Here is a 22,790-nt window from a genome sequence, read left to right as displayed (position 1 = left end):
TTTAATCCCTTTTAAGGACATGTAATTTTCTCTTATATTAACGCATAAACTTGATGGCGCGTTTTATCCCAAAAAAAAAAAAAGAAAAAAAAAATGTAACAAGCATAAAAAATAGCAAAAATCACTTTGATATTCACTTTTATTTTTTATTTTTCAATGATTGCTTTTTTTGATATAAAAATTCGAAATACATTTTAGAACTACAAAATACACTTTATGTTCAACATTACAAAAAAATAAAAAAAAATACAAAATACAAACTCTTGCATATATATTATTGGAAGCATGCAAGCATTTCAAACAAAACGTCCAAAAATATACCTTATTACATAACAAATTCAGAACCCAACCATATTATTTACCACCCAATAATGTTATCCCAAGCATGATAGAGGCAATTAAAAAAAAAAAAAAAAAGGAAAAAGAAAAACTTTTACTTAATCAATTAGCAAAAGTCACATAGGGAGAAGGTTCATCGCCACCTTCATTATTAGAGCACCAAGCGTCGTCAGTAATGAACTGCATCCATGAATCATCCTTGTCTTCTTCTTCAATGCAAGAAGAAGATCCCAGCAAGGGAACATCAGGTGAAGTAATCTCGTAATCGTTGTTGATTGCCTGAGGGCTTTCTGCGACTGATAAGCTGCATTGGCCTTGTTCTTCCACTTCAGTGCACACCACATTTTTCTTAAACACCCGACAAAGTGCGTAAGAGTCCTGAGGGATTTATATCATTCAGAGTTTCATCAGTAACTCATTTCTGTTAATTTAGCTCGAAAACATATCATTGATTAGTTTTAATGAGTTAAAATTAGTTGAATTTGGTTGAGCTTACTATGATAAAAGAATTGAGCTAATCTTGAGTTCATTGAATTATTGTCCATATCATACCATTTTTTGGGGGGAGTTTAAGGCTTCGTTTGGAACAGCTTTTTTATTATTTTTTTTAAGAAATTTTTTAGCACAAAATCTTTTGAACTAAGAAGTTTGTATAAGAAAGCTGCTTTAGAAAGAAATAAAAAAGCTAGCTTAAATGAAGTCTAAGGCTTCGTTTGGGGCGGCTTTTTTATTGCTTCTTAAATCAACTTTTTAGTATAAAAATTAAAAATTTTGTACTAAAAAACTGCTTTATAAAACAGTAAAAAAGTTGTCACAAACGAAGCCTAAGTCTTTGTTTGAGATTACTTTCTTACTATTTTATAAAATTGTTATAGATAAAGTAATTTTTTAACGATATTGTAGACAGCTAGCAGCTTCGCAGTATAACTTTTTTTTGAAAGTAGCAAAAAATAGTGTCCAAATAAAATTTGTGATTGCAGTCTGAAAAATAAAGCCATAAGAAAGTTATCACAAATGAAGCCTAAGTGAAATTAATTATAATTTTAAGAAAATGTAAGTAAGCTAGTGAGTTAGGCTTCGTTTGGAATAGCTTTTTTTCTTACTGCTTAAAATAGCTTTTTAGTACAAAAACTTTAATTTTTATACTAGAAAGTTGTTTTAAAAAAAATAATAAGAGAGCCGTCCCAAAAACAAAGCCTTAGTGTGCGCTTGAGCTTTGATTTTGCATGGCAAAGGCTCCCAACCATTGAGCCATGCGTTTATCCTATCCTAACCAAAATGGGCAGACACTATTAATACTATTATTTATTACAATTACTTTTCAGTTGATAGTATTTTAGATTCATTTATGTGGCTATATGAGAGTTTGTATAGGTGGAGTAATAGGGTTGTGGGTGGAGGAAGATGGGAATATTGGAGGAGGAGAAGTTGGTTTCGGAATAAAGTGTAAAGCCACCGACATCATAGAGGAGGGTCATGAGGGGTGATTTTGCTTTTCCTTAAAAAGTTCTAATAGAATCAGGCATTACTCTAATTAATATATATATGTGGATCATAGAGCTAGATGAGAAGTGAAGCACAGATTTGTCTTACTTGACGTGGAGAAAATAGTGAAAGCAACTTCACTGATACTTTGGTGAGGATCTATAAGGTCTAGAAGAAAAGAATGTTATTGTTGCTTTAGTGCCCTTAAATGCTGTGGATAAGAAAGCAGCTTCTGTGGCCGCAGAAAGCTCGCTCTAGCTTTTCAAGCACGTCATGCATAACCTACGTAGAATCTCTCCTTTTCTTAATTAACTTCTCTCTCTCTCTCTCTCTCTCTCTCTCTCTCTCTCTCTCTCTCTCTCTCTCATACACACACCACCACCACACTCTTGGAGGCCTTGACCTTCGCTGGTTATATTTTAAAAGCCTTATTTTTTATCATGGAGAAAGAGGATTTGACCTCAAACATGCATGTCAATAGGTTAAGAAGAAATGAATAAGATAAGTAGGTTCATGAATTAACCATGCATGCTTATTATTCTTATTAGATGGCTAGGCCAAAGTGCATTGTTAATTTTAGACTTTGTTTGAGATTGCTTTCGTACTGTTTTTAAAAATAGATTTCTAGTACAAAATTTTTGTACTAGAAAGTTATTTTAGAAACCTAGAAGAAAGCCGTCCCAAACGAAGTCTTAATAACCTTTTTCTTACTTTTTTTAGGGAAGAGTACTTAGCTCATAGAGATTACAAAAGATATTGTAATTAACGTTAAATAAGAGTTTGTATGGTAGCTTCACCTGAATTCCCATTGTATCCTCGCATTCCTTGTCATCTAGACGATACTCGTGCATGACCCAATCAGTCCTTATACCTTGTGGAGCTCGACCCCTATAGTAGACCAATGTTTTCTTCATGCCGATGGCTCTATTTTGTGAGGATACACGTCTGTCTTTTCCTGTTGACTTCCAGTATCCAGCTCTTGTAGCACGATTTGTTCGAAATCCATTAGGGTATTTTCTGTCTCTTGGTCCAAAAAAGTACCATTCTGGATCCCTGCTAGGGAGGAAGGACTTATCTAGTAAAATCAAAGCATACTATAATTAGTTTTTAGCAAAATCTACATTCACACTTTTATTAAAACACATTTTTAAATATTTGTTTTCATTCATAAGAAATGAGATGCAATATATCTTGAGAGACATTCTATATTATATCTCCAACTTTTTAAGTAATAAACTAAAAGAGAAAACAAAATAGTATAAAAATAGAAACATAAAAATAGCAAGCTCAATAATTGTTAGACCTGCAATTAAAAATTATAATTTGTAATCTGAGACTTCTAAAATATGATATCAATGATTAGATTATCTCATAAATATAAAGATAAATATTCATTCAACCCATGAGGATTTGATCTTCACTATAAAAAAGTTGATGTTTTCGCAGCAGTTTATAGCAGCGGTTTTAAAACCATCGCAAATAAATTATATGTGTTTAAATCGATATAGTAAGTCTTAAAAAGTGCTGCAAAATTTGATTTATAGCAGTGGGCTTCCACGAAGCCATAAAAGAAATAAATCACAACACAATGTAATTAGGAGTTATTAAGACAACAAGAAGGATAAAATTAAGCATACAACAAAACTATTAAAGGATTGTTAGTCTAGTTTTTAGAAAGAAGATTCAAAAGCTGTTAAACATCATTAAACACTATGAAATAAAGAGAAATTTGAAAGACAAAAAGAGTGTGACATTTTAAAGTGACTGCCCACTAATTCTTTCTTTGCTCTACATATAGCTAGATTCCATCTAAAACCTCTTTAAAGTGATTGAAGTCAAGCATCAACCAAAGATTGTAAGAGAAAATATACATTGAAAAATAAAAAAGTCAAATGTATGGAGGTTAGAGCTAGGAAGATCAGGAAATGATTGAATAAATGAAATTGGAGAAATTCATTAATAATGACCTGCCAACTCCCATGGTTCACATTTGTAAAGGTCAACCTCAGGGATTATGTCGAGCTCTATCTTGAGGCCATGGATCTTCCTCTTGAGGTAGTAGTTGACGAGCTCCTCATCAGTAGGGTGGAACCTAAAGCCTGGAGGAAGACCCACAGGAGCCATATCTCTCCCTCCCCTCCTTCCTCCCTTCTCCTTTGTTCTCTCTCTCTTTCTAGGCTATTTTTTTCCTCACACTCATCGTATTTATAAGAAATGACTAAAATTCTCAACTCCTTCAAGTCGTTTTCCCTTTCTCTTTTGCAGATTCTCAGAAAATTAAACTTCACACTTTCTTATTTATGTTCTACATCATGTATGATGTATGTATATATATTGTGTTTATAAAAATATTATTCAAAGGCTTTTATATATACTGATATCAATACTCTACCATGAAGAGCATAATAAAATTATTAATTTAAATTCCATGGTCAATAATTTCTGAACATTAATTGAGTAATTAATTTTTAAGCACTTGAATGATAAATTTGTCTAGAAAAAAGTAAAATAATATTTAATAGTTTTGTGTTTATAGGAGTCAAAGCTGTACCTTTTTTTTTCTTTTATGAACTATGTTTTGATCAATAGCCGTTTGGATTGAAACCACAAACCTATCTTTATCTTTTGCGTTGTAATAAGTGAGCTTTTATGTTAATTAATGAGCAATAGCAAGAGGCAAATGGGGCAGGTTGGTGGCTTTAGAGAAGTCTTGACAGAGAAGGGGAAGGCCGATGAGATTTGTTTGTCTCCTCTTTGCTTTTAAGCCTACTCTTTTTCTTTTCCCCAGCCACTTCTCTCCTCCCTTTGTAAGTAGACCATAATTTATAGTGAGAAAAATGATTTAAATGCATACAAACTATAGTTTTTTAGGTAATTTTGGGGATTCATCATATAAAGCTGGAAATAAAAGAAGGGAAAAGAAAAGGCATTTGGATTCCATTTAGGACTTTAAGCTGCTGTTAGCAGTTAGCCAGCGAGCAATTTGTGCTTCATTCAGCTTTAAACAATGTAAATGGAAAGATCAAGAGGTGGTAAACAAGATAGAAAATAGATTAAAGCTATGTTTGAGTTGAGATTTTTAGCTTAGAAAGACATGAATCATATGATGAGATGAAATTGTCTTACTAGCTCCACATGCACAGCCCAGCAAGATATCATTTATAATGTCAGCTTTATACAAGTTAGTAATTTTATGATTATTTTACAGATTAGCGAAGAACAATATTTTTGCTGGCTTTCATTAATCTTGTTCTTCTCAAGCCCTTTAGCTGAACATGCAGATCTAAAGTGTTACCATTAGTTTATAGATTACAAAAACATCTACCCCTGCGTGTATTTGAGAAGGAATATGAGCACAATGACCTGTCACATATATGTAGCTGTCAACCCTAGTTTTCTGCAAGAATTTTAAGCCATATTTATAACATATTATTATTAAAATATAATTATATATACCCACCGTTTCTTAGCTTAGTTGGTGGGCCTGTATGGTTGGGTACCCCCCAACTCATGTTCGATTCCCCTCGAGCATCACCGTCTTTTAAGTGGGGCCCAATCAAGTACTGATCAGGAGGTTTCTAGGGTGGGTGCCTCTTCTAGATCAGCTGAGGATTAGTTAAGACTTGAAGCTACATGTTACACCGAGGATTAGCCATATTTATAACATATTATTATTAAAATATGATTAAATATACACACCGTTTCATAGCTTGGTTGGTGGGCGAGTACGGTTGGGTAACCCCTAACCCGTGCTCAATTTCCCTTGAGCGGCGCCAGTGCCTCTTAAGTGGGGCCCAAACAAGTGCGGACAATGAAGTTTCTGGGGTGGGTGTCCCTTGTGGGTCAGCCAATAATGTTATAAAAAATCTGACTACAAATAATAAAAAGTAGCCATTATTTTTCCTAAGAAAGAAATTACTTGAAGCTCTCCTAAGAAATTCATAGAGACCTAGAGAGAGTCATAATAGAATCATTTGATCGGCCATAAGAGTTTGCAAAATGATGACGATAATTGATTGATTAAATAGATATACTTTTAAGATAGAAAAAAGTTTTTCTAATATGAGTTATTAGACATTCTGGAAAAGATCATAATCTGCTGATCATTTATTAATTTCATGAAAATCCCTTGAGATTTAACATACAAGATAAAAATACTATAGAATAATCTTATATCCTTTCAAACTTTAGTTAAATATTTTTGGAGTTTGATAAAGGGGCAATGACCCTTTAAATATTTTCCTATTATTTATAGAGGATGCCTATCAACTAAGAATTTACCAAGTAGCAACAAGTGAAATTCAACTATTAATTTGTTCCTAACTTTTTTATAGAGCATCAAAACCCTCATGGGAAGAATGTTTGAGAGCATGCCTTATTACTAATAAAGAATGTTTGAGATAATTAATTTAGATCCCCCCGAAGACTCTTAGTGTATGCCTAATCACCACCGAAGACTCTTATATATATTCTTTTCTAAAATTTTATTAAAATAATCTTATGGCACATATATTTAGCCTTATAATATTCTATGTAAATTTTTTTTTCATGACTTTAAAAAAATTTGATCACAATCATAAAGCCTAAAATTCATAACCTTCTGATATGAGCAAATATTTCTCAACTAGTATACTAAAATGAGCTGCATTATATAAAAAATAAATTAATATAATATATATTTTTTCAAATTTAGTATTTGTACTATGTGACGATTAATTTTTATTGCTGCCCTATTTGAGTTAAGATTTTATTTGGGACAGCTTTTTTATTGTTATCTAAAGTAACTTTCAAGTATACAGATTTTTAATTCAAAAACTTTTTTGCAGTTAAAAGCTGTTTTAAAAAACAGTAAAAAAATTATCCCAAACAAATAGAAATATATATATAGCAATGTAGATGACAAGTTGAAGGCCCACCAAGGTCGGTGGCACATCTTAGCAAAAGGGCAGCATAGTTTTTGGGCTTTGAAAGCTTTAGCACAGTACTGGACCCATTGTGGGTTTCAAACTTTGCTCCATAAATATGGATCGGTTAATTAAGTTCTTAGATAAGCCCAGTAGTGGGCGGCCTTTTTAGTGGGTTAGTGGGTCTTAAACGGGTCATCTATTCATCACGAACTCCCATGACTTCTGGCCGGGAAGCAGAGTATTTAAAAAGATGACATGTTTTTCTATGACTTGTGACTATATTAATAATTATCAATCACATTAAGACTTCGTTTGGAACGGTTTTTTGGATACCTCTTAAAGCAGTTTTTTAGATTTTTACACAAAAAAATTGCTTTAAGAAACCGTGAGAAAGCAAAGCTTCGTTTGTGACTGTTTTTTTGCTGCTTCTTAAAGCAGTTTTTAAGTACAAAATTGCTTAAGAAAGCCGTCCCAAATGTGATTTCATTTAGCCTTTTTTGCTGTTTTTTAAAACGATTTTTTAATACAAAAATTTCTAATTCACTAATTTTTTTACTAGAAAACTATTTTATAAAGCAACAAAAAATTATCTCAAATGAAGCTTTATATTTATTTGCGTTATTGAAAACTCCAAGCAAGAGCCCAGAAATGTTTTCAGAATTTGTTTATTTTTTCCCCGTTGAGCTCAACTAGTCAACTTGCCTAAGTTTTATTTGGTTCTAACTAATTATTTATAGCAATACGTTATGAGCTTATGTGAATTTAAGTAGATTTGTGCATAAAAGATAAGCTTATGACACTTGATAGAGGATATTATATATACTTGAGTAGGAGTTGTAAAGTCTTCATCACACTCCAATATGAAACATAGAGGAGAGAATTTTTTATATTTGGAAAGAGAAATTTCAAGTGCTAACTCATATACAATACTTTTCTCTAATTGTTCAGACGAATGTTATGCTTGCTTGTGTGGTGCTGCACAATTTTATTGGTCATTAATAAGGACATACTATGTTGAGAATAAAATCATGTAATGAAAAAAAAAAAAAAAAATAGAGAAAAGAACACCAAGATTTAATGTGAGAAAAAAAAAATAGAGCTGCATCACAATAAGAAATTCAGTAGAAAAATGAGATAAATTATACAGATTTTCTTTCACATTCTCTCATTATCTCTCTTCACTTTCACACGGTTATTTACTCCAAATACACAAAATGAAACACTTCTGTTACATAAAGGATACAATGCTTGAATTGGAATAATAAGATTAAGAATGAAAAACGGCTTAGCTTGACTGCGTTATGAATTATAATGCTATGGTACTGAGTTCACAGTGTTGCAGCACCCTGTTCTCTGTCTCAAAGGAATTTCATAGCGCCTTGACGCTAAATTTACAGCATCACGGTGTTGTGTGGATATGAAATTTTTATTTGAGACTTCTCCCCAAATCCCCTAAGCAAGGGGAGCAGGCTCCTCATCGAGCTTGATTGACATAATTGAGATCTTAGTCAATAGCACAACCCAATTGATCGACACATTCAAATTCCACACAAAAACTAACATTCTACATTTAAATATATCTCAAGTTGAGATGCAACATGATCACGAGTTGGGTGATGTAGAAATCGATAGTGATGACCCTAACATAAATGTAGATGTTTTTGCGAGAATTTCAAAATATGTTATATGACATGTGATAGATCGGTCTAGCCGGCCCAAAACTAGGGTTGGCTCCTAGTTTATTACAGGCGGACTACAGGAGCCACAGGCCCCCTTATGGCGCTCATACCTTGATGGAAATTTCAAATTGGAGGGGGCAGTTTATGAGGGAAATTATTCTGGGAAAGGCTATCTAGTAATTATGCTTTTATTTGTATTCTTTAAATAAGAGAGTAAGGGTTAGGGTTATGTGATGCTTTGCTATTTTTGAGTTTTATTTTAGGTGTTTTGGGCTTTAGCCGCTAGCTAGAGATTTGGAGAGCCGGATCTTCCTCTCGAATTGGAGATTCATTGTATCCAGCTTGTTTTCTTCCACTTTTCATCCACTACAGGAAAATCCACTATTACCGGCGGATTTGTAATAGCGGATTTGGAGAGCCGGAACTCCGTCGGAAAATCCGCCGGAAATTTGTGACGAATTTACTTCCGCCGGAAATTCTGTCGGAAATGAGCTGTTTTCTTGTAGTGATCTATCAAGTTTTCTTAGCGTTTTACCAAGGGATTTATCTCAAAATTTGCTTGAATCTACCTGAAATTCCAATGCTTTCTTGATTCTTGCACTTGTTTCCTATCAAATTGGTATCATAGCACTTTCTTGGGCAAAAAAATAAGTTTTCATCAATGTTTTTGCAATTAGAACTTAGATTCAATTAATGACAACAAAGAAGATGGATGCGTTGGAAGACAAAATGAAAACTCAAGGCTGGAGTAGATGAAAAATATTCTGGGGTGGAGGGAAGACTCTCGTCCATCGAGAACCACTTTAGGAAATTTGAACATATGATGAAAAATATGCTTGAAATGCAATCAAAATCATCACCAATGATACGTAGGGTGGAACCACAAGGAAAGGAGATCCAGGAGGACGAAGATGAATAGGGAAGTGTTTTTCATTGAGGACTGTCACATGGACCCCCGTTGGTGGGCGGATCGGGTTATTTCAATGAGAGGACAACAAGAAGGAAGGAAGCCGGATCTAGGTTTTGCTAATTTGGGATAGAATTGATCCTAGTTCTGGCTTCCTTGCCTTTCAAGCATAAGAATTCCATCTAAAAAAGAAAATCCCTCTTTCTTGCTTCTTCGCTGCCTATGATAGCTTGACCAAACATTGTTGGCACCTAAGTTAGGTTTTCAGTTCATAAACATACTTATGTTTGGCTAATACTTCCATTTGATTTCTAGATATTTTTATGATAAAATTTTGTTTTTTAATCCGATCTATTGATATTTAGTAGTGTTAAGAAAGAAGTTACCAAATTTTTTTAAGAAAATCATACTTATTGTTGCGGGCTAGAATATTAGAGGCGGTAGAGTTTACAAATTCACGTCAGAGCGTTGCACGAATATTCAGCACACAAACATAAAAGAAAATGAACACCAGGATTTTTACATGGAAAACCCGAAAAAGGGAAAAACCACGGGGCTGTGCCAGTTGAAAAGTTCCACTAGTGTTTTTGTAAATTACAAGAAGCTGATTGGTTCCACAAGTCAGGACGATTATATTATGACCTGTTTCTTCTAATTTGAAGCAAAATTACAAAATTCTGCAGAATTCAGGCGTCCCCCGAAAATCTGGCAGAGTTCCGGCGTATTCAGACGGCGGAAAGAACTCCGGCGGTGGTTGAGGAGGAGATGATTCTCCCTTTCCCCTTCTTCTCTTCTCTTCTTCTCTTTCTTCTCACTTGAGTCCTCTTGTGAAGAATGAGGGCTCTATATATAGTTTTTCTGGAGTTGCATGGCTTGTAAATAGGTGTGAGATCAGGGGCGAATAGGGAGTGGTCGAATGGACGGTTGATGTTGAACCCTTCGATCGTGCACCGTTTGTTGGACATTTGAAGGCCTTAATGATGTTGGAATTCGGTGATCTTGGGCTCGTTGTATTCTTCTCGTCGAGCCTTTCGATTCGAGTATAAGCTCGTTAAAATCGGAGACCGGTTGGTAACTCAAATTGTGGTACGAGCTTTCCAACAGCACTTCGGGCGCTTGAATTGGGCTCATTTGGACTCGGACTGAGTTGAATTTGGTGTTGTTGGGTTCGTATTTCCGAGATGCTCAGTTTGACTGTAAGCTTGCTGAAATCGGAGTTTGGGTGTTCCCGGAATTAATTTTTGAATTTTTTGGGTTGGGTTTTGCCTCGAGATTCGTGCCTGATCAAGATAATTTTTTGAGAATATATCACTTATAATACTCACATCCTTCAAGCTAATCAATATATATATGTTAGCTTGAATAACTTTTTTCTTACGGCTATCGTATATTATTTAGGCTTCGTTTGGGGCGGCTTTTTTACTGCTTCTTAAAGTAGTTTTTTTAATACAAAAATTAAAAAAATTTGTACTAAAAAGCTGCTTTATGAAGCAGTAAGAAAACCATCTCATTAGGCTTCGTTAAAAACTCCGTTTTAAAAAGCAATAAAAAAACCGTCCCAAACGAAGCCTTAGACTTCGTTTGGGACGGCTTTTTTATTGCTTTCTAAAACGGAGTTTTAGTACAAAATTTTTTAATTTTGTACTAAAACTCCATTTTAGAAAGTAATAAAAAGCAGTCCCAAACGAAGTCTTAGGCTTCGTTTGGGACGGCTTTTTCATTGCTTTTTAAAACGGAGTTTTAGTACAAAAATAAAAAAATTTGTATTAAGACTCCATTTTAGAAAGCAATAAAAAAACCGTCCCAAACGAAGCCTTAGTCTATTTATAAAAAGTAGCTCCCACCATTAAAATTCTAGAAAGCGGGTAGGAAAAAATCAGAAAGCAATACTGAAACGGAAGCATGACTACGGCCTAAAAAACAAACCAATAAAAATGCAATCTTGGAAGACCTTTTGGTCTACTATTTATGTGAGATATTGGCATCATTTTGCGTGTAATTATTTTTTAAAATTACTCTTATCAAACCTAAAAAATATAAAACCTTCTTCATTTAAATAGATGTTACCAACCATCTCTATAAACTATCAAGTATTGTGAATCGGTCTCCTCTTCAAAAAATAACAAAGATTCTGTTCGAAATGGCTCAGCTTTTTATTGTGAAGCTATTGTTGAGAAAATAATTTTTTTGATAGCTGCTATAGATATTATAAACATATTTGTTTTAAAAAAAAATTCAAGCATTTATTTTCTTAAATCTACCACACATTAATAATGATAATTATAAAAACAACTTCCCACTACATAAATTTTTAAAAAGTAACAATAAAACAATAAAAAAGTAATAATAATAATAATAAAAAAACTGTCAAAAATAGATCCTAACTAGAAATTTAAGAAGCATATATAATCATGCTAGATTTGTATAAATTAAAAAAAAATGAAGGGGATTAAAAAAAAAGAATCTAGAAAATTTAAATAAATATTTTGATTCAAAATTTCCACCCATCTCCAAATTGATAGTGTAGCCAACTGTCCCATCCCCACCTTCCTCGGGCAGCGATTCTTTAACTGTATCATATTTTTTTAATTGTTTTGTTTTGAAAAAATAAATAACAAAGTAAGAAACTTTTAAGGGAAATTTACATACATACCACTTTATTTTATGCTATTTATATATCTAACATTCGAAACATTAATATTACATATCTACCACCCATATACAACTTTAATATCAAATATAACACTCTTATAATTCATTTCTATCATTCATACCATCCTATAAATTTTAATATTTCATTTCATGCACCTAAATTTATTCTATGGATGGTAGGCATGTAATATTAATATTTTAGATGTTAGATGTGTAAATAGTATGAAATAAAGTGATATGTATGTAAATCTCCCAACTTTGAATAGTGAAAAAGGTCATGCATCACACCTCTCCTTTTTTTTATTCTCTCTCAACTCCGAGAAATTATTCTAAACGGATCATCCGGAGCCGAATCAAAACGTGCCATATCATCCGGTATATAACGGTACACAGTAAACGAGTGACATGATATGTTCTAATTCGCCTCTAAATGACGTTCGTATCCGCACAGAATAATTTCACCTTACAATGAGTTGTCATTAGGTGACCTTCGCTTGCATGGAGTTAGGTGAGTGCAGATAATTTTATACATATAATATGATGGATGGTCATGGATTGCTTCTTATTATAGTGAATTAATTCTTCACAAATATTTGGGCCACTTATAAATTATATGAAAGATGGTACAAGTACTGATGTGATGCAAATAACACTCATAATGAATATCCCCAAAACAGTAAAGAATGATATCAACAGCAATGAATACAAAACAACACTTGAATTCTGATATCATAATAAATAATATTCACCTCTAATGATACAAATATTCAATGATTATAACATCTTTCAAAACTAGAAGCGTGATTAAACAGAAATAAAATTAAGACAACAATACAAATAGATCAAAGTTCAAAAGCTGGCAGCCTAAGCAAAGCTTGTGGATCCATAACATTTTACAGCCAAAAAGAGGATGGTGGAAGCAAGATTGCTTTTTATTGCATGATGAAATTTCTGACTGTTCGTGGCTTGAATTGTTTTGGTGAAATATAAGCTTTCAAAAGTCTTCAGGCTGCAGAGGCCTTCTGGTTTGGCTTGAAGACGTATTTTATCAGTGATTGTTTAATCGGCAGAAGATCTGGAAATTCTGTCTTCAGTTTGGTGGTATCTAGTTCATTATTGCTCCTAGGAGCAACGATCACCTTCGCCTGCTCCTCTAGGGTAAAGTTTTTCCAAGAGAAGCTTGGATCGATGTACTCTCTGTACATCTCTAGGATTTCATTGTGGCTCACAACACCGGGGTTTGTGAAGTTCCAGATCCCAGTGAGGTTTCTCTTTGCCATTTCTATGGAGATGGGCAGGAGTTCATCCAAGATTGTCATTGAGTTAGGAATGTCAACAACCTTCTCATATCGAGTGATTTTCGTGATAAAATTGCGAGGATTTGATAAATCTGATGAGATTGGCATCCTCACACGCAGGGTGCAGACATTCTCATAATTTTTAAGCAGGTCTTCGACCTGTGAAGTCATTGAAAGATGCAACATTAGAACAGATGAGCCTTTCTGATTAACTTGAAGGCTGTTTATTGATGAAAGAACAATTTCAAAACCCTAAACCCTAAAGAAAAGAGAGTGAACAAGTGCCCGGTTGTTCATTCATATAGATTACAACTGTTTGGTTGAGGAAAACGTTAAGGAAAGTTATACAATTTCCTTTGATCATGTTTCAGTTTTCACCAATCTGATAAGTATCCCTATAGCCAGTTTATAGATGTTCTCCAGATTACTATCAAGAAAAATGTACTGAAAGGACTACATGGTATAAAATGATAACCACTAGAAAGGACTTTGAATAAAATCTGGTTATCTTATTTTAATAGAGTAGTTTCTTCAGTGCTTTATTGCAATTACCAACGTAACTCGAAGTATGTCTAGACAATACCTTCCACAACTGCAATTTATAATCTAGCTATGATACATTGTTGCTCTAAATATCTTAGCTTCTCCAGTTTCTTAATAGTTTTCATTCCTCAATCCCAAAAAACTTTTTTTTCACAGATGGTCCACAATTCCACATCTCAGACTAAGAAAGCAACATATTATTCTGCAATACCTTTCTCAAACATTGGATATATATTAAAGATAAAAACAAGAGTCACAAAGATTTTTTTGCAGTGCTTGACTACTTACAAAGTTGCTTAAGAGCATTTGAAGAAGGGTAAATTGGTTTACGATAATTATCAAAATAATATAAAAAAAATTATAAAAACAGCGGAAAATTTTAAGAAAAAATTTAGAATTGGTTGAACAAAGCCTAAGAACATGAAACACAACTTCAGAGAATATGCACTGACAACTATCAGTCAACACTATGTTTAGATTAAGTAATACATAAGTGATAAATTAAAGTATTAGATGTACAACAAAATAATATTCTATAGCTAAATTTTGGTGGTAAAAATGAAAGAACTGTCTTTGGATTACTAAACAACAATATCAATGATAGTTTGGGGTAAATTTTACAACATTGTAATTAAATCAACTATATTATAAGGATCTGAGCTTTGGGGAAATAGTTTACAAGAATTGAGTGAAGTAAAAATGAAAATTTCAAGATAGATGAGTTCCAAAGATAAGAAGAATAACGTCACAAATATTGTATTTCAAAGATTAGGAAAGTAGCAAACATTCAGATAAAACTTATGATGAAACCAAAAAAAAAGCTGACCATATATATGTGAACGGATTAAAGGCAGATGATGATGATGATGAACATATTAAATCCAAGGTACAATATGTGAACATCAATCAACGATAGATTATTAAATTCAAGCTGAATAATGTGAACATCAATGATAGACTATCTAAAAAAAACAAAAATCACTAAAAAAACTGCATCATTTTTTACTGAAAAATATGAGGGAAAAAAAAAAAGAGAATGATAGACCAATTATTTTCTCCAAAATCCAAAAAGCCAAAACTTCCATTGTTGGAAGCATTTAAAGGCCTTATAAATGTCTAAGCACTAGATCAGTAGACATTTTAAATCAATATGATAGACTATCATAACAATTTTAGAGAGTCAATAGAAGTTCTAGGAGGCTCTTCAATTCTAGGGTTGGTTAAATGTGCAACTTTTAATTTTATTTTTACCAAGATTTCCTTTCCATTCCAGGGGACAACGATGAAACTATGTGTTTAACCGGTCCAGCCGGCCCAAGTGTACAAGAGGAGAACCAAGCAGGTCTGCCCTCTTGGAATTGCCACCCAAGAGTTTGAGTGGGGCCCGCTGGGGAATTCAATTAAGGAGGAGGGGACGGCTAGGGCTAGGGAGGATTTTGGCTTATGTGGTTTAATTGTATGCTTTAAGTAAAAAGAAAATATTAGGGTTAGGGTTATGGAATTATTGTGGTTGTTTTGTGTTCTTGGAGTTTGGCATCTTGGGCCCTAGTGGCGTCTAGGGATTGGGAGAGATAGATCGTCCTCTTGAATAGAGGATTGATTGTATCTTGGTATTTTCTTCTGTTATCTTTAATTATTGTAATAAAATTGTTGTTTTCCAGGTTTTCCCTCGAAGTTTGGAGGAGATTTCTCACAGTTTTTGCAAGGATTGATAGGGTGTACTTGAGATTTTCAAGTGTTTCCTATCATAATACTTGTCTTCAAGTCATTAAGGATATGTATACAGTAGCTGTTACTTGTGTCAGAAACAAGATGGTTTGACCAAGTATTTTCCTGTTTCAGTTGGATTACACCAAGGATTAGCCTTAAGCCCATATCTTTTGCTCTAGTCATGGATGTTCTCACTAGACTTTTGCAAAAGGTTGTATCATGGTGTATGCTTTTTGCTGGTGATATTCTTCTTGTTGATAAGACTAGAGAGGGAGTTGAAGATAAACTTGAATTATGGAGGTTAACTTTAGAGTCTAAAGGCTTTCGTTTGAATAGATCTAAAACTAAATATATGGAGTGTAATTTTAGAAAGAATAGTTCTAGTGGAGGGATTGTGACTTTGGATGATCAAGTCATAATAAGCATACACGTTTTAGATATCTTAGGTCTATTGTTTAGAGTGATGGTGAAATAGATGGGGATATTATTAGTAGAATTTAAGTTGGATGGTTGAAGTGGAGGAATGCTTCGGACATGTTGTGTAATAGAAAACTCCCCCTCAAACTTAAGGGAAAATTCTATAATATGGTGGTTAGAACTGCAATGCTTTATGTTAGAGAATATTGGCCATTAAAAGAGAAGCATAATATTAAGTTAAGTGTTGTAAAGATGGGGATGCTCAAGTGGATGAGTGGCTTTACTCTTAGATATAGGATACGAAATTAGAATATACGTGAAAATGTTGGAGTTGCTCCAGTGGAAGATAAGATTAGAGAGAGTCGCTTTAAATGATTTGGTCACATAAAATGGCGGCCTTCCGATGACCCGATTAGGAAAATAGATGTATTAGATTTGACTTATGTTAAGAACGGTAGAGGTAGACCTAAAATACTTGGTAAAAAAATATTAGAAATGACCTTTCTTTATTAGATTTAAATGAGAATTTAACTTTTAAAATGACACAATGGAGAAAAATGATTCATGTAGCTGACTCCACATAGAGGGATAAAGGCTTGATGTTATTGTTGTTGTCGCCGTCTTTCATCAAACTAGATTAAGCATGCAACCACAATCAAATTACTATTACAACAATACGAGCACAAAGTGAGAAGTTTGACTCTAATTCTAGTTATACCAACAAATCTAGACTCTTAACTTAAAGAAAGCAAGAGAGGGATCTTATGGAAAGTACTAATCTTGTGAAGAGCTTAACACAACTAGTGGCTTGTTCATAGATAACTGAAGCCAACCTCCAGGAATAGTCCATTGTCATAATGATCTCCTTTCTTCCTTGAAAGCTCTTAACCAAAGGCTGTGCATTCTCACACTGAAAAGTTCCATTACTTGAGAAAGGGAAGAACACATGGAGTAAACAATAATGTAAAAGGAACTCAACTTTCTAGTAACATAGCATTACAGCTAAAGAAGTTCAGATGAACTCATATACATAGCCCAAAAGAACACAACTACCAATAGCCATTCAAAGCTAATGAGATAAAGTTCATTAAAAGAAAAAGATAGTGGATAAGTCAAAATTGGTAGTGGGTGAGTAAAGAAAGATGGTGAAGTAAAGAAAAAAAAAAAAAAGAAATGGCAAAAAACTGAAAAGATAGTGGATGTTCATAAACTACCACCATCATAATTTTAAGCAGGGTGGGTGGGTAAAAAATATTAAAATAACCTCTAACTCAACAATACACAAAATTAAACATAACCCATGACCTAAACTGAACTAAAAGGACATAAAATGACCAAAATACAATCAATTACAGATGTGAAAACACAAGGGTTCAATGAAAAAATCATGAAAAATAGGAGTGCAACTTGAAACTTAATTATATAATCTAAGACTCTGTGTCTTGTATAAAACAATCTCCAAAGTGCTCTTGCGTTACATGGAGTCAATCAAATTCATTAATCTCATGTCCACATTAAAACCAAGACTTTTAAGCTAAGTTAATGTCATTTGGCTTTCCATTCAGTACTACTCAGCATGAATAAAGTTAAAAGTGATCCCAATACTCACATAAGGCCAAACAAGGCCATAAAGCTTCACAAGCCTTTCAGGTAGGCATCATTAATAATGTAAGCCTAATCAAGTTGCCTTAACAAGCTCCAAAGTGCTCTTGCATAACATGGAGTCAATCAAGTTCATTAATCTCAGATCCATATTAAAACCAAGACTTATAAGCTAAGTTAATGTCATTTGGCTTTCCATTCAGTACTACTCAACATGAACAAAGTTTAAGGTGAGCCCAGGACTCGCATAAAGCCAAACATGGCCATAAAGCTTCACAAACCTTTCAGGTAGGCACCATTAATAATGTATGCCTAATCAAGCGCCTTGCCTTAAGGAGATGGGTGCTAATACTTTAAACATTTAAAATGAATTAGATTACAGAACAATACTTTGGCATAAAGTGATTTGAAAATGGGTATTAAGAGTATTAAAAATAATGATATGCAACAATAGAAAAAAGATACACAAAATGTAAGAGCAAGAGCTTCAAGTTCTACAAAGAAAAGAATGTGAGAAGAGAAAGTAGAAAATGGATGGTAACAAATAAGGAAGAAGGGAATGAAGGATGGTAAGGATGCATAAAAAATATGGAATAGTAAATTATTGATAGATTATGCATGCTACAAACTTAAGTAATTTACTACATAGTTTAAAATTATCTATTTGTCAAACATTTTAAACTTGAAATACAAATGAAATTGAAAAATTCATAACTTTTCTCCACATGCACAAATGTTTTGATTATCCCTTAAAAACTCTTAAAAAAGATTTATCATACTTAAATTTAGTTTATAAATGACATATTTATTATTTTTAGAGCCTCATTTCGCTAGGCCATAAAGCTTTCAGGTAGGCAACATTAATAATGTATGCCAAATCAAGTGCCCTGACTTAATCAAGGGGATGGGTGTTAATACTTTAAACATTTAAAATGAATTAGTTTTCATGACAATAATTTGGCATGAAGTGATTTGAAAATGGGCATTAAGAGTATTAAAAATAAGGATGTGCAACAAAAAAAAAAGACACTCAAAATGTAAAAGCAAGAGCTTCAAGTTCTACAAAGAAAAGAAGGTGAGAAGAGAAAGTCAAAAATAGATGGAAACAAATACACAAAAGGAAGAAGGGAATGAATGATGGCAAGGATGACATAAATAATATGGAAAAGTAAATTATCGCTCGATTTTGCATGCCAAAAAAATTTATAATTTATTATCTAGTTTAAAATTATCTATTTACCAAACATTTTAAACTTGAAATACAAATGAACTTGAAAAAGTCAATAACTTTTCACCACATGCACAAATGTTTTGATTATCCCTTAAAAACTCTTAACAAAATTATCATACTTAAATTTAGTTTATAAATGACATATTTATTATTTTTAGTGCTTCATTTCGCTAGGTTAAATGCATAGGGTGGTGCTTAATGCCTTGAGCTTTGTATAGCCCCATCAACAAATTAAGAAGTACCTAGCACACTTTAACATGCTACTTTGCAATTCATTTAGGCCATGCGGTAATTAAAAATTGGAAGTATTGAAAGAAAAATAAGTTTAAGCATCTCCTTGTGATATGGTATATAATTATTTTAAATAATAAAGCACCAAGAAATTATTTACATTTAATTTTTGGTAATAATTTGCCTCCAAACTAAGAAATTCTCTGGGTAACATAACTATTTAATAGATTAACAACCCATCTTCACAACAACTAAACATACATAAACGGCAATGTATAACAGCATTTTAATCTTTCCAATGAACCTTTGAAAGCTTTGAATCACGCTTAGCGCGCTCAATGTTTCAGACCCACGAATATATGAGATGATTTCCAGATCGCGTGAAATACTTATTACTCAAACCTCCTACAGAGTCCCATCCCTAAGCATTGGTGCTTTCAACCAAAACATCACAACCTAAGATCTACATCCTGAAAGACAAAGTCCCCCAGTTTTAGTAAAATGGCATCCGTGTTACTCTTTAGCAACTAGGAAGCTAGGCATGTTGCTTGCTAGTTTCTTACGTTCAATACATTTATATTGGTTTTCACTAATTTCTTTCCTTTCAAATCAGAAACAGAGAAGTTAAGAAGATAGTGCTTATTGACCTACAAACAGAAATTCAATGCATTAAACTCAAGAAGTAGATCTGTTTGCACAAATCACAAAAAAAGATCTTAGCATGCTACAACCTGGTGCCTTATCCATCTCTACAAATCCGCCAAAAATCAACAATCCGTTCCTCGAGTCAACTAAATCAAAAGAGAGCACATCGCTCTAAAGACATTCTTCACCCCAAACATCTAGCAACAAAGAGTTTTCTTCTTGAATTATCACAAAAAAAAAAAAAAGGAATTGAACCCAAGCTACCAAGAACTGACATCAAATAAAAGCACAAAAAACTGCACTTGTCAAAATTAATCAAGATTGCATGTCATATACCATGGCCTTCGTCTTAGAATAGAATGAACCGACGAAGTTGGGCGTGTCCTCCTCTCGAAACCCGATCCCAGACCCCAGCAAGTGTGTTTCATCGTATTCGAAGATGCAACCAGTGGCATAGTTCAGAAGAATGAGGCCGCGCTCCCTGCAGACATCAGCCAGCGTCAGAGTCCCGACCACGTTGGCACGAATCGTCTCCACCTTGTGGGTTTCGCACCAGTCCACGTTCGGCCGCCCCGTGACACCGGCAGCGTTGAATACGTGAGTCGGCGACACCGATCCAATGTCAGCTTCCAACTGCGCGCGATTCTCCAGCCTCCCCAATCCGTAAGCATAGGGAATACCTCGTTCCTCACATAGCCGGCCGAGCAAACCGCCGATCCACCCCGTTTTCCCATAGATAAGGAACTTGAGGGGAGTGGAATCTCCGGAGCCGTTTGTAAGGAGGCCCATGGTCGGAGGTAGCATCCGGCGGCGGTTGTCGGGATCCGGTTTGCTGCCGCCGACAAAGAGAAACAAGTAGGGTCCGGATGCAGAAAGTTATTGCGGGGCAAGATGAGATCTCGGAGGGTGTGGTGTTTGTAAGATTTTGCTATTCTCACGCAGATTTTAAATGCGTGGAGTGATCTGAACGGAATGTGCTCACATTTAAATCATTGAAGATGGGCTGGTAGTGAGGAACGGAGATGGCTGCCTGCTGCGAGAAATTAACAAATTATTATGGGCAGAGTCCGGATTTAGCTCTGCCTTCTGATTACAAGAGAACATTTTTTTTTTATATACATTTAGGCATTTAAGGCAAATTAATACATTATTATGGGCAGAGTCATGATTTAGCACTGCCTCTCCTTCTTATTATAATTCAGAGAAATTTATATACATATCATTTTATATTATTTTATTTATATATTTAAAACTTAAAATTTTAATATTACATATATATTATCAGATATTATTTTAATATCAAATATATCACTCATATTTCCTTCCTACCACTCATATTTGATATGAAAGTAAAATATGGGTGATATGTATGTAAAGTTTCCTATAATTAAATGGTGACATGTGATTTAAAGATTTGAATATTTAAATTGAATTTTGTTTTTAATTTTTGTCTTATCAGCCCAATTGACACAACCCAGAGGATTACAGCTTGTTCAAATTTAAGATTTAGGATTGATGCTCTTTTTTTAAATAAAAATAACAACAAAAGTTCTGAAATATATAGGATTTTAGCTCAATAAATTGTTGATATATGTTAAAAAAAACGACGAGAAGCTGATGAAGATGAATAATGATTTAGAGAAGGACGTCCATTCTTTGAGAAAGATGAAGAATTGAAGTTAAAAGAGCTATATCATGAAGGAAGAATAGTTTTATTTTGTATACTTGGGTAATATGTCGAGGGTCCGAGGGGGCCATGCCCCTCGGCTGGGTTCAACCTTTTTTGTATGTGTTCATTTGTGTGCTCTAGATCACTATTTATTTTTCTCTTCGTCAATAGTTTATTAAAAAAATTGTTCCTTACAAGTTCAGCTCTGAATGCACATTAGATAATACGCAACAAATACGCATATAACATGCATAAATACGCAACAAATATGCAGCTAATATATAACAAATATGCAATAAATACGTATCAAATATATAGTTGTTGCGGGCTAGAATATACGCGGCGATAGAGTTAGAAAATTTTTGTCTCAGCGTTGTACAGATATCTAGCACACAAACATAGGATAAATAATAACACCAGGATTTTTACGTGGAAAACCATGGAAAGGGAAAAAACCACGGGGCCACGTCCAATTTAAACAATTCAACTAGTGTTTGCTTAAGGTACAAGAGGCTGACTCGTCCTTAAAATTTAAGACGATCAAATTACAATGCTTCACTTCTGTTGCGTCCTGGAGTATCCGTGGCGGTAGAGAAAAGATATAGTTTAAGGTCTTAGCATTATACGAAGATCCAGCACACAATCAGATAAGAGAGAGGGTGTAGCATTCATAAGAGACACTAGAGTTTTTACGTGAAAACCCCTGAAAAAAAAGGGAAAAACCACGGGGCCTGGCCCAGTTTGAATGAATCCACTAGTATTTGCAGTCGATTACAAATGAGGCCCTTCCTTGGGAGAAGGCCTTGGCTTGATGGTACAAATGTACATCATATAGAGCGTATTACATAGTGGGAGTTACAATAATATACATGTTTGTTTAGTTGGAAAGGCTGTAATTGGCACGAGATGAGGGTCCGAAAGACCGTAGTTGATAGGAGATTGGGGTCAAGAAGACCATTGTCTGGCGATGTAGGTCGGAAGGACAGTAGTGTCGGACCACCGCCAGGCCGCCGACCATCGCCTAACCACCGTCTAGTCGCCGACCGCCGTTGGACTTCAGCCCGGCCATTGCCGGGCCACTGCCTGGCCGCCGTTCACCTTCAGACCTTCATCGAATCGTTCCTTGTTAGCCAAACTTTTGCACAAAACCCGTCGAATTTTTGTCCGACCGTCATCAGTCATTTGACTAGCTCTTCAAATTACTGTAATTTGACCACCTGTAAATCAAGAGACGGGTTAACTCTTGTAATTCACTGAAGTTTAGTTGAATCTTTTCACCTGAGCGAGGCCCCGTGGGTTTTCCCTCTTCGGGTTTTCCACGTAAAAAAGATCGGGTGTCTTAATCTCTCTCTTTCTGCTTGCGTGTTGGATCTTCGTACAATGCTAAGACGCTAAACTTTATTTTTCTTTATCGTCGCGAATATTCTTGGACGCAACATATATGAAAATAAAATATGCGCGGTTTGTATGTAAAG

At 34.2% G+C, this 22,790-nt stretch overlaps 2 protein-coding genes across 2 annotated transcripts; both read right to left on the bottom strand.

The window, feature by feature from the left end:
- Window positions 1-441: 441 nt before the first annotated feature.
- LOC110114265 (NAC domain-containing protein 86) lies at window positions 442-3,948 on the bottom strand. The gene is made up of 3 exons (XM_020847086.1): window positions 3,792-3,948; window positions 2,622-2,899; window positions 442-717 (listed from the first exon to the last, which is right to left on the bottom strand). Exons 1-3 carry the CDS (start codon window positions 3,946-3,948, stop codon window positions 442-444), a joined length of 711 nt encoding a protein of 236 aa, XP_020702745.1.
- An 8,720-nt stretch (window positions 3,949-12,668) lies between these two features.
- Window positions 12,669-20,630, bottom strand: LOC110114251 (bifunctional dTDP-4-dehydrorhamnose 3,5-epimerase/dTDP-4-dehydrorhamnose reductase). Its single transcript, XM_020847068.2, has 2 exons — window positions 19,983-20,630; window positions 12,669-13,426 (listed from the first exon to the last, which is right to left on the bottom strand). The coding sequence occupies exons 1-2, from the start codon at window positions 20,448-20,450 to the stop codon at window positions 12,974-12,976; spliced, it is 921 nt and encodes a 306-aa protein (XP_020702727.1). The 5' UTR covers window positions 20,451-20,630; the 3' UTR covers window positions 12,669-12,973.
- Window positions 20,631-22,790: the final 2,160 nt, after the last annotated feature.

Source organism: Dendrobium catenatum, unplaced genomic scaffold (genome assembly GCF_001605985.2).
Source record: "Dendrobium catenatum unplaced genomic scaffold, ASM160598v2 fragScaff_scaffold_490, whole genome shotgun sequence".
In the NCBI taxonomy this organism is placed as follows: domain Eukaryota; kingdom Viridiplantae; phylum Streptophyta; class Magnoliopsida; order Asparagales; family Orchidaceae; genus Dendrobium; species Dendrobium catenatum.
The sequence above is the reverse complement of the archived record's forward strand: the minus strand, read 5'-3'. Positions and strand labels throughout refer to the sequence as shown.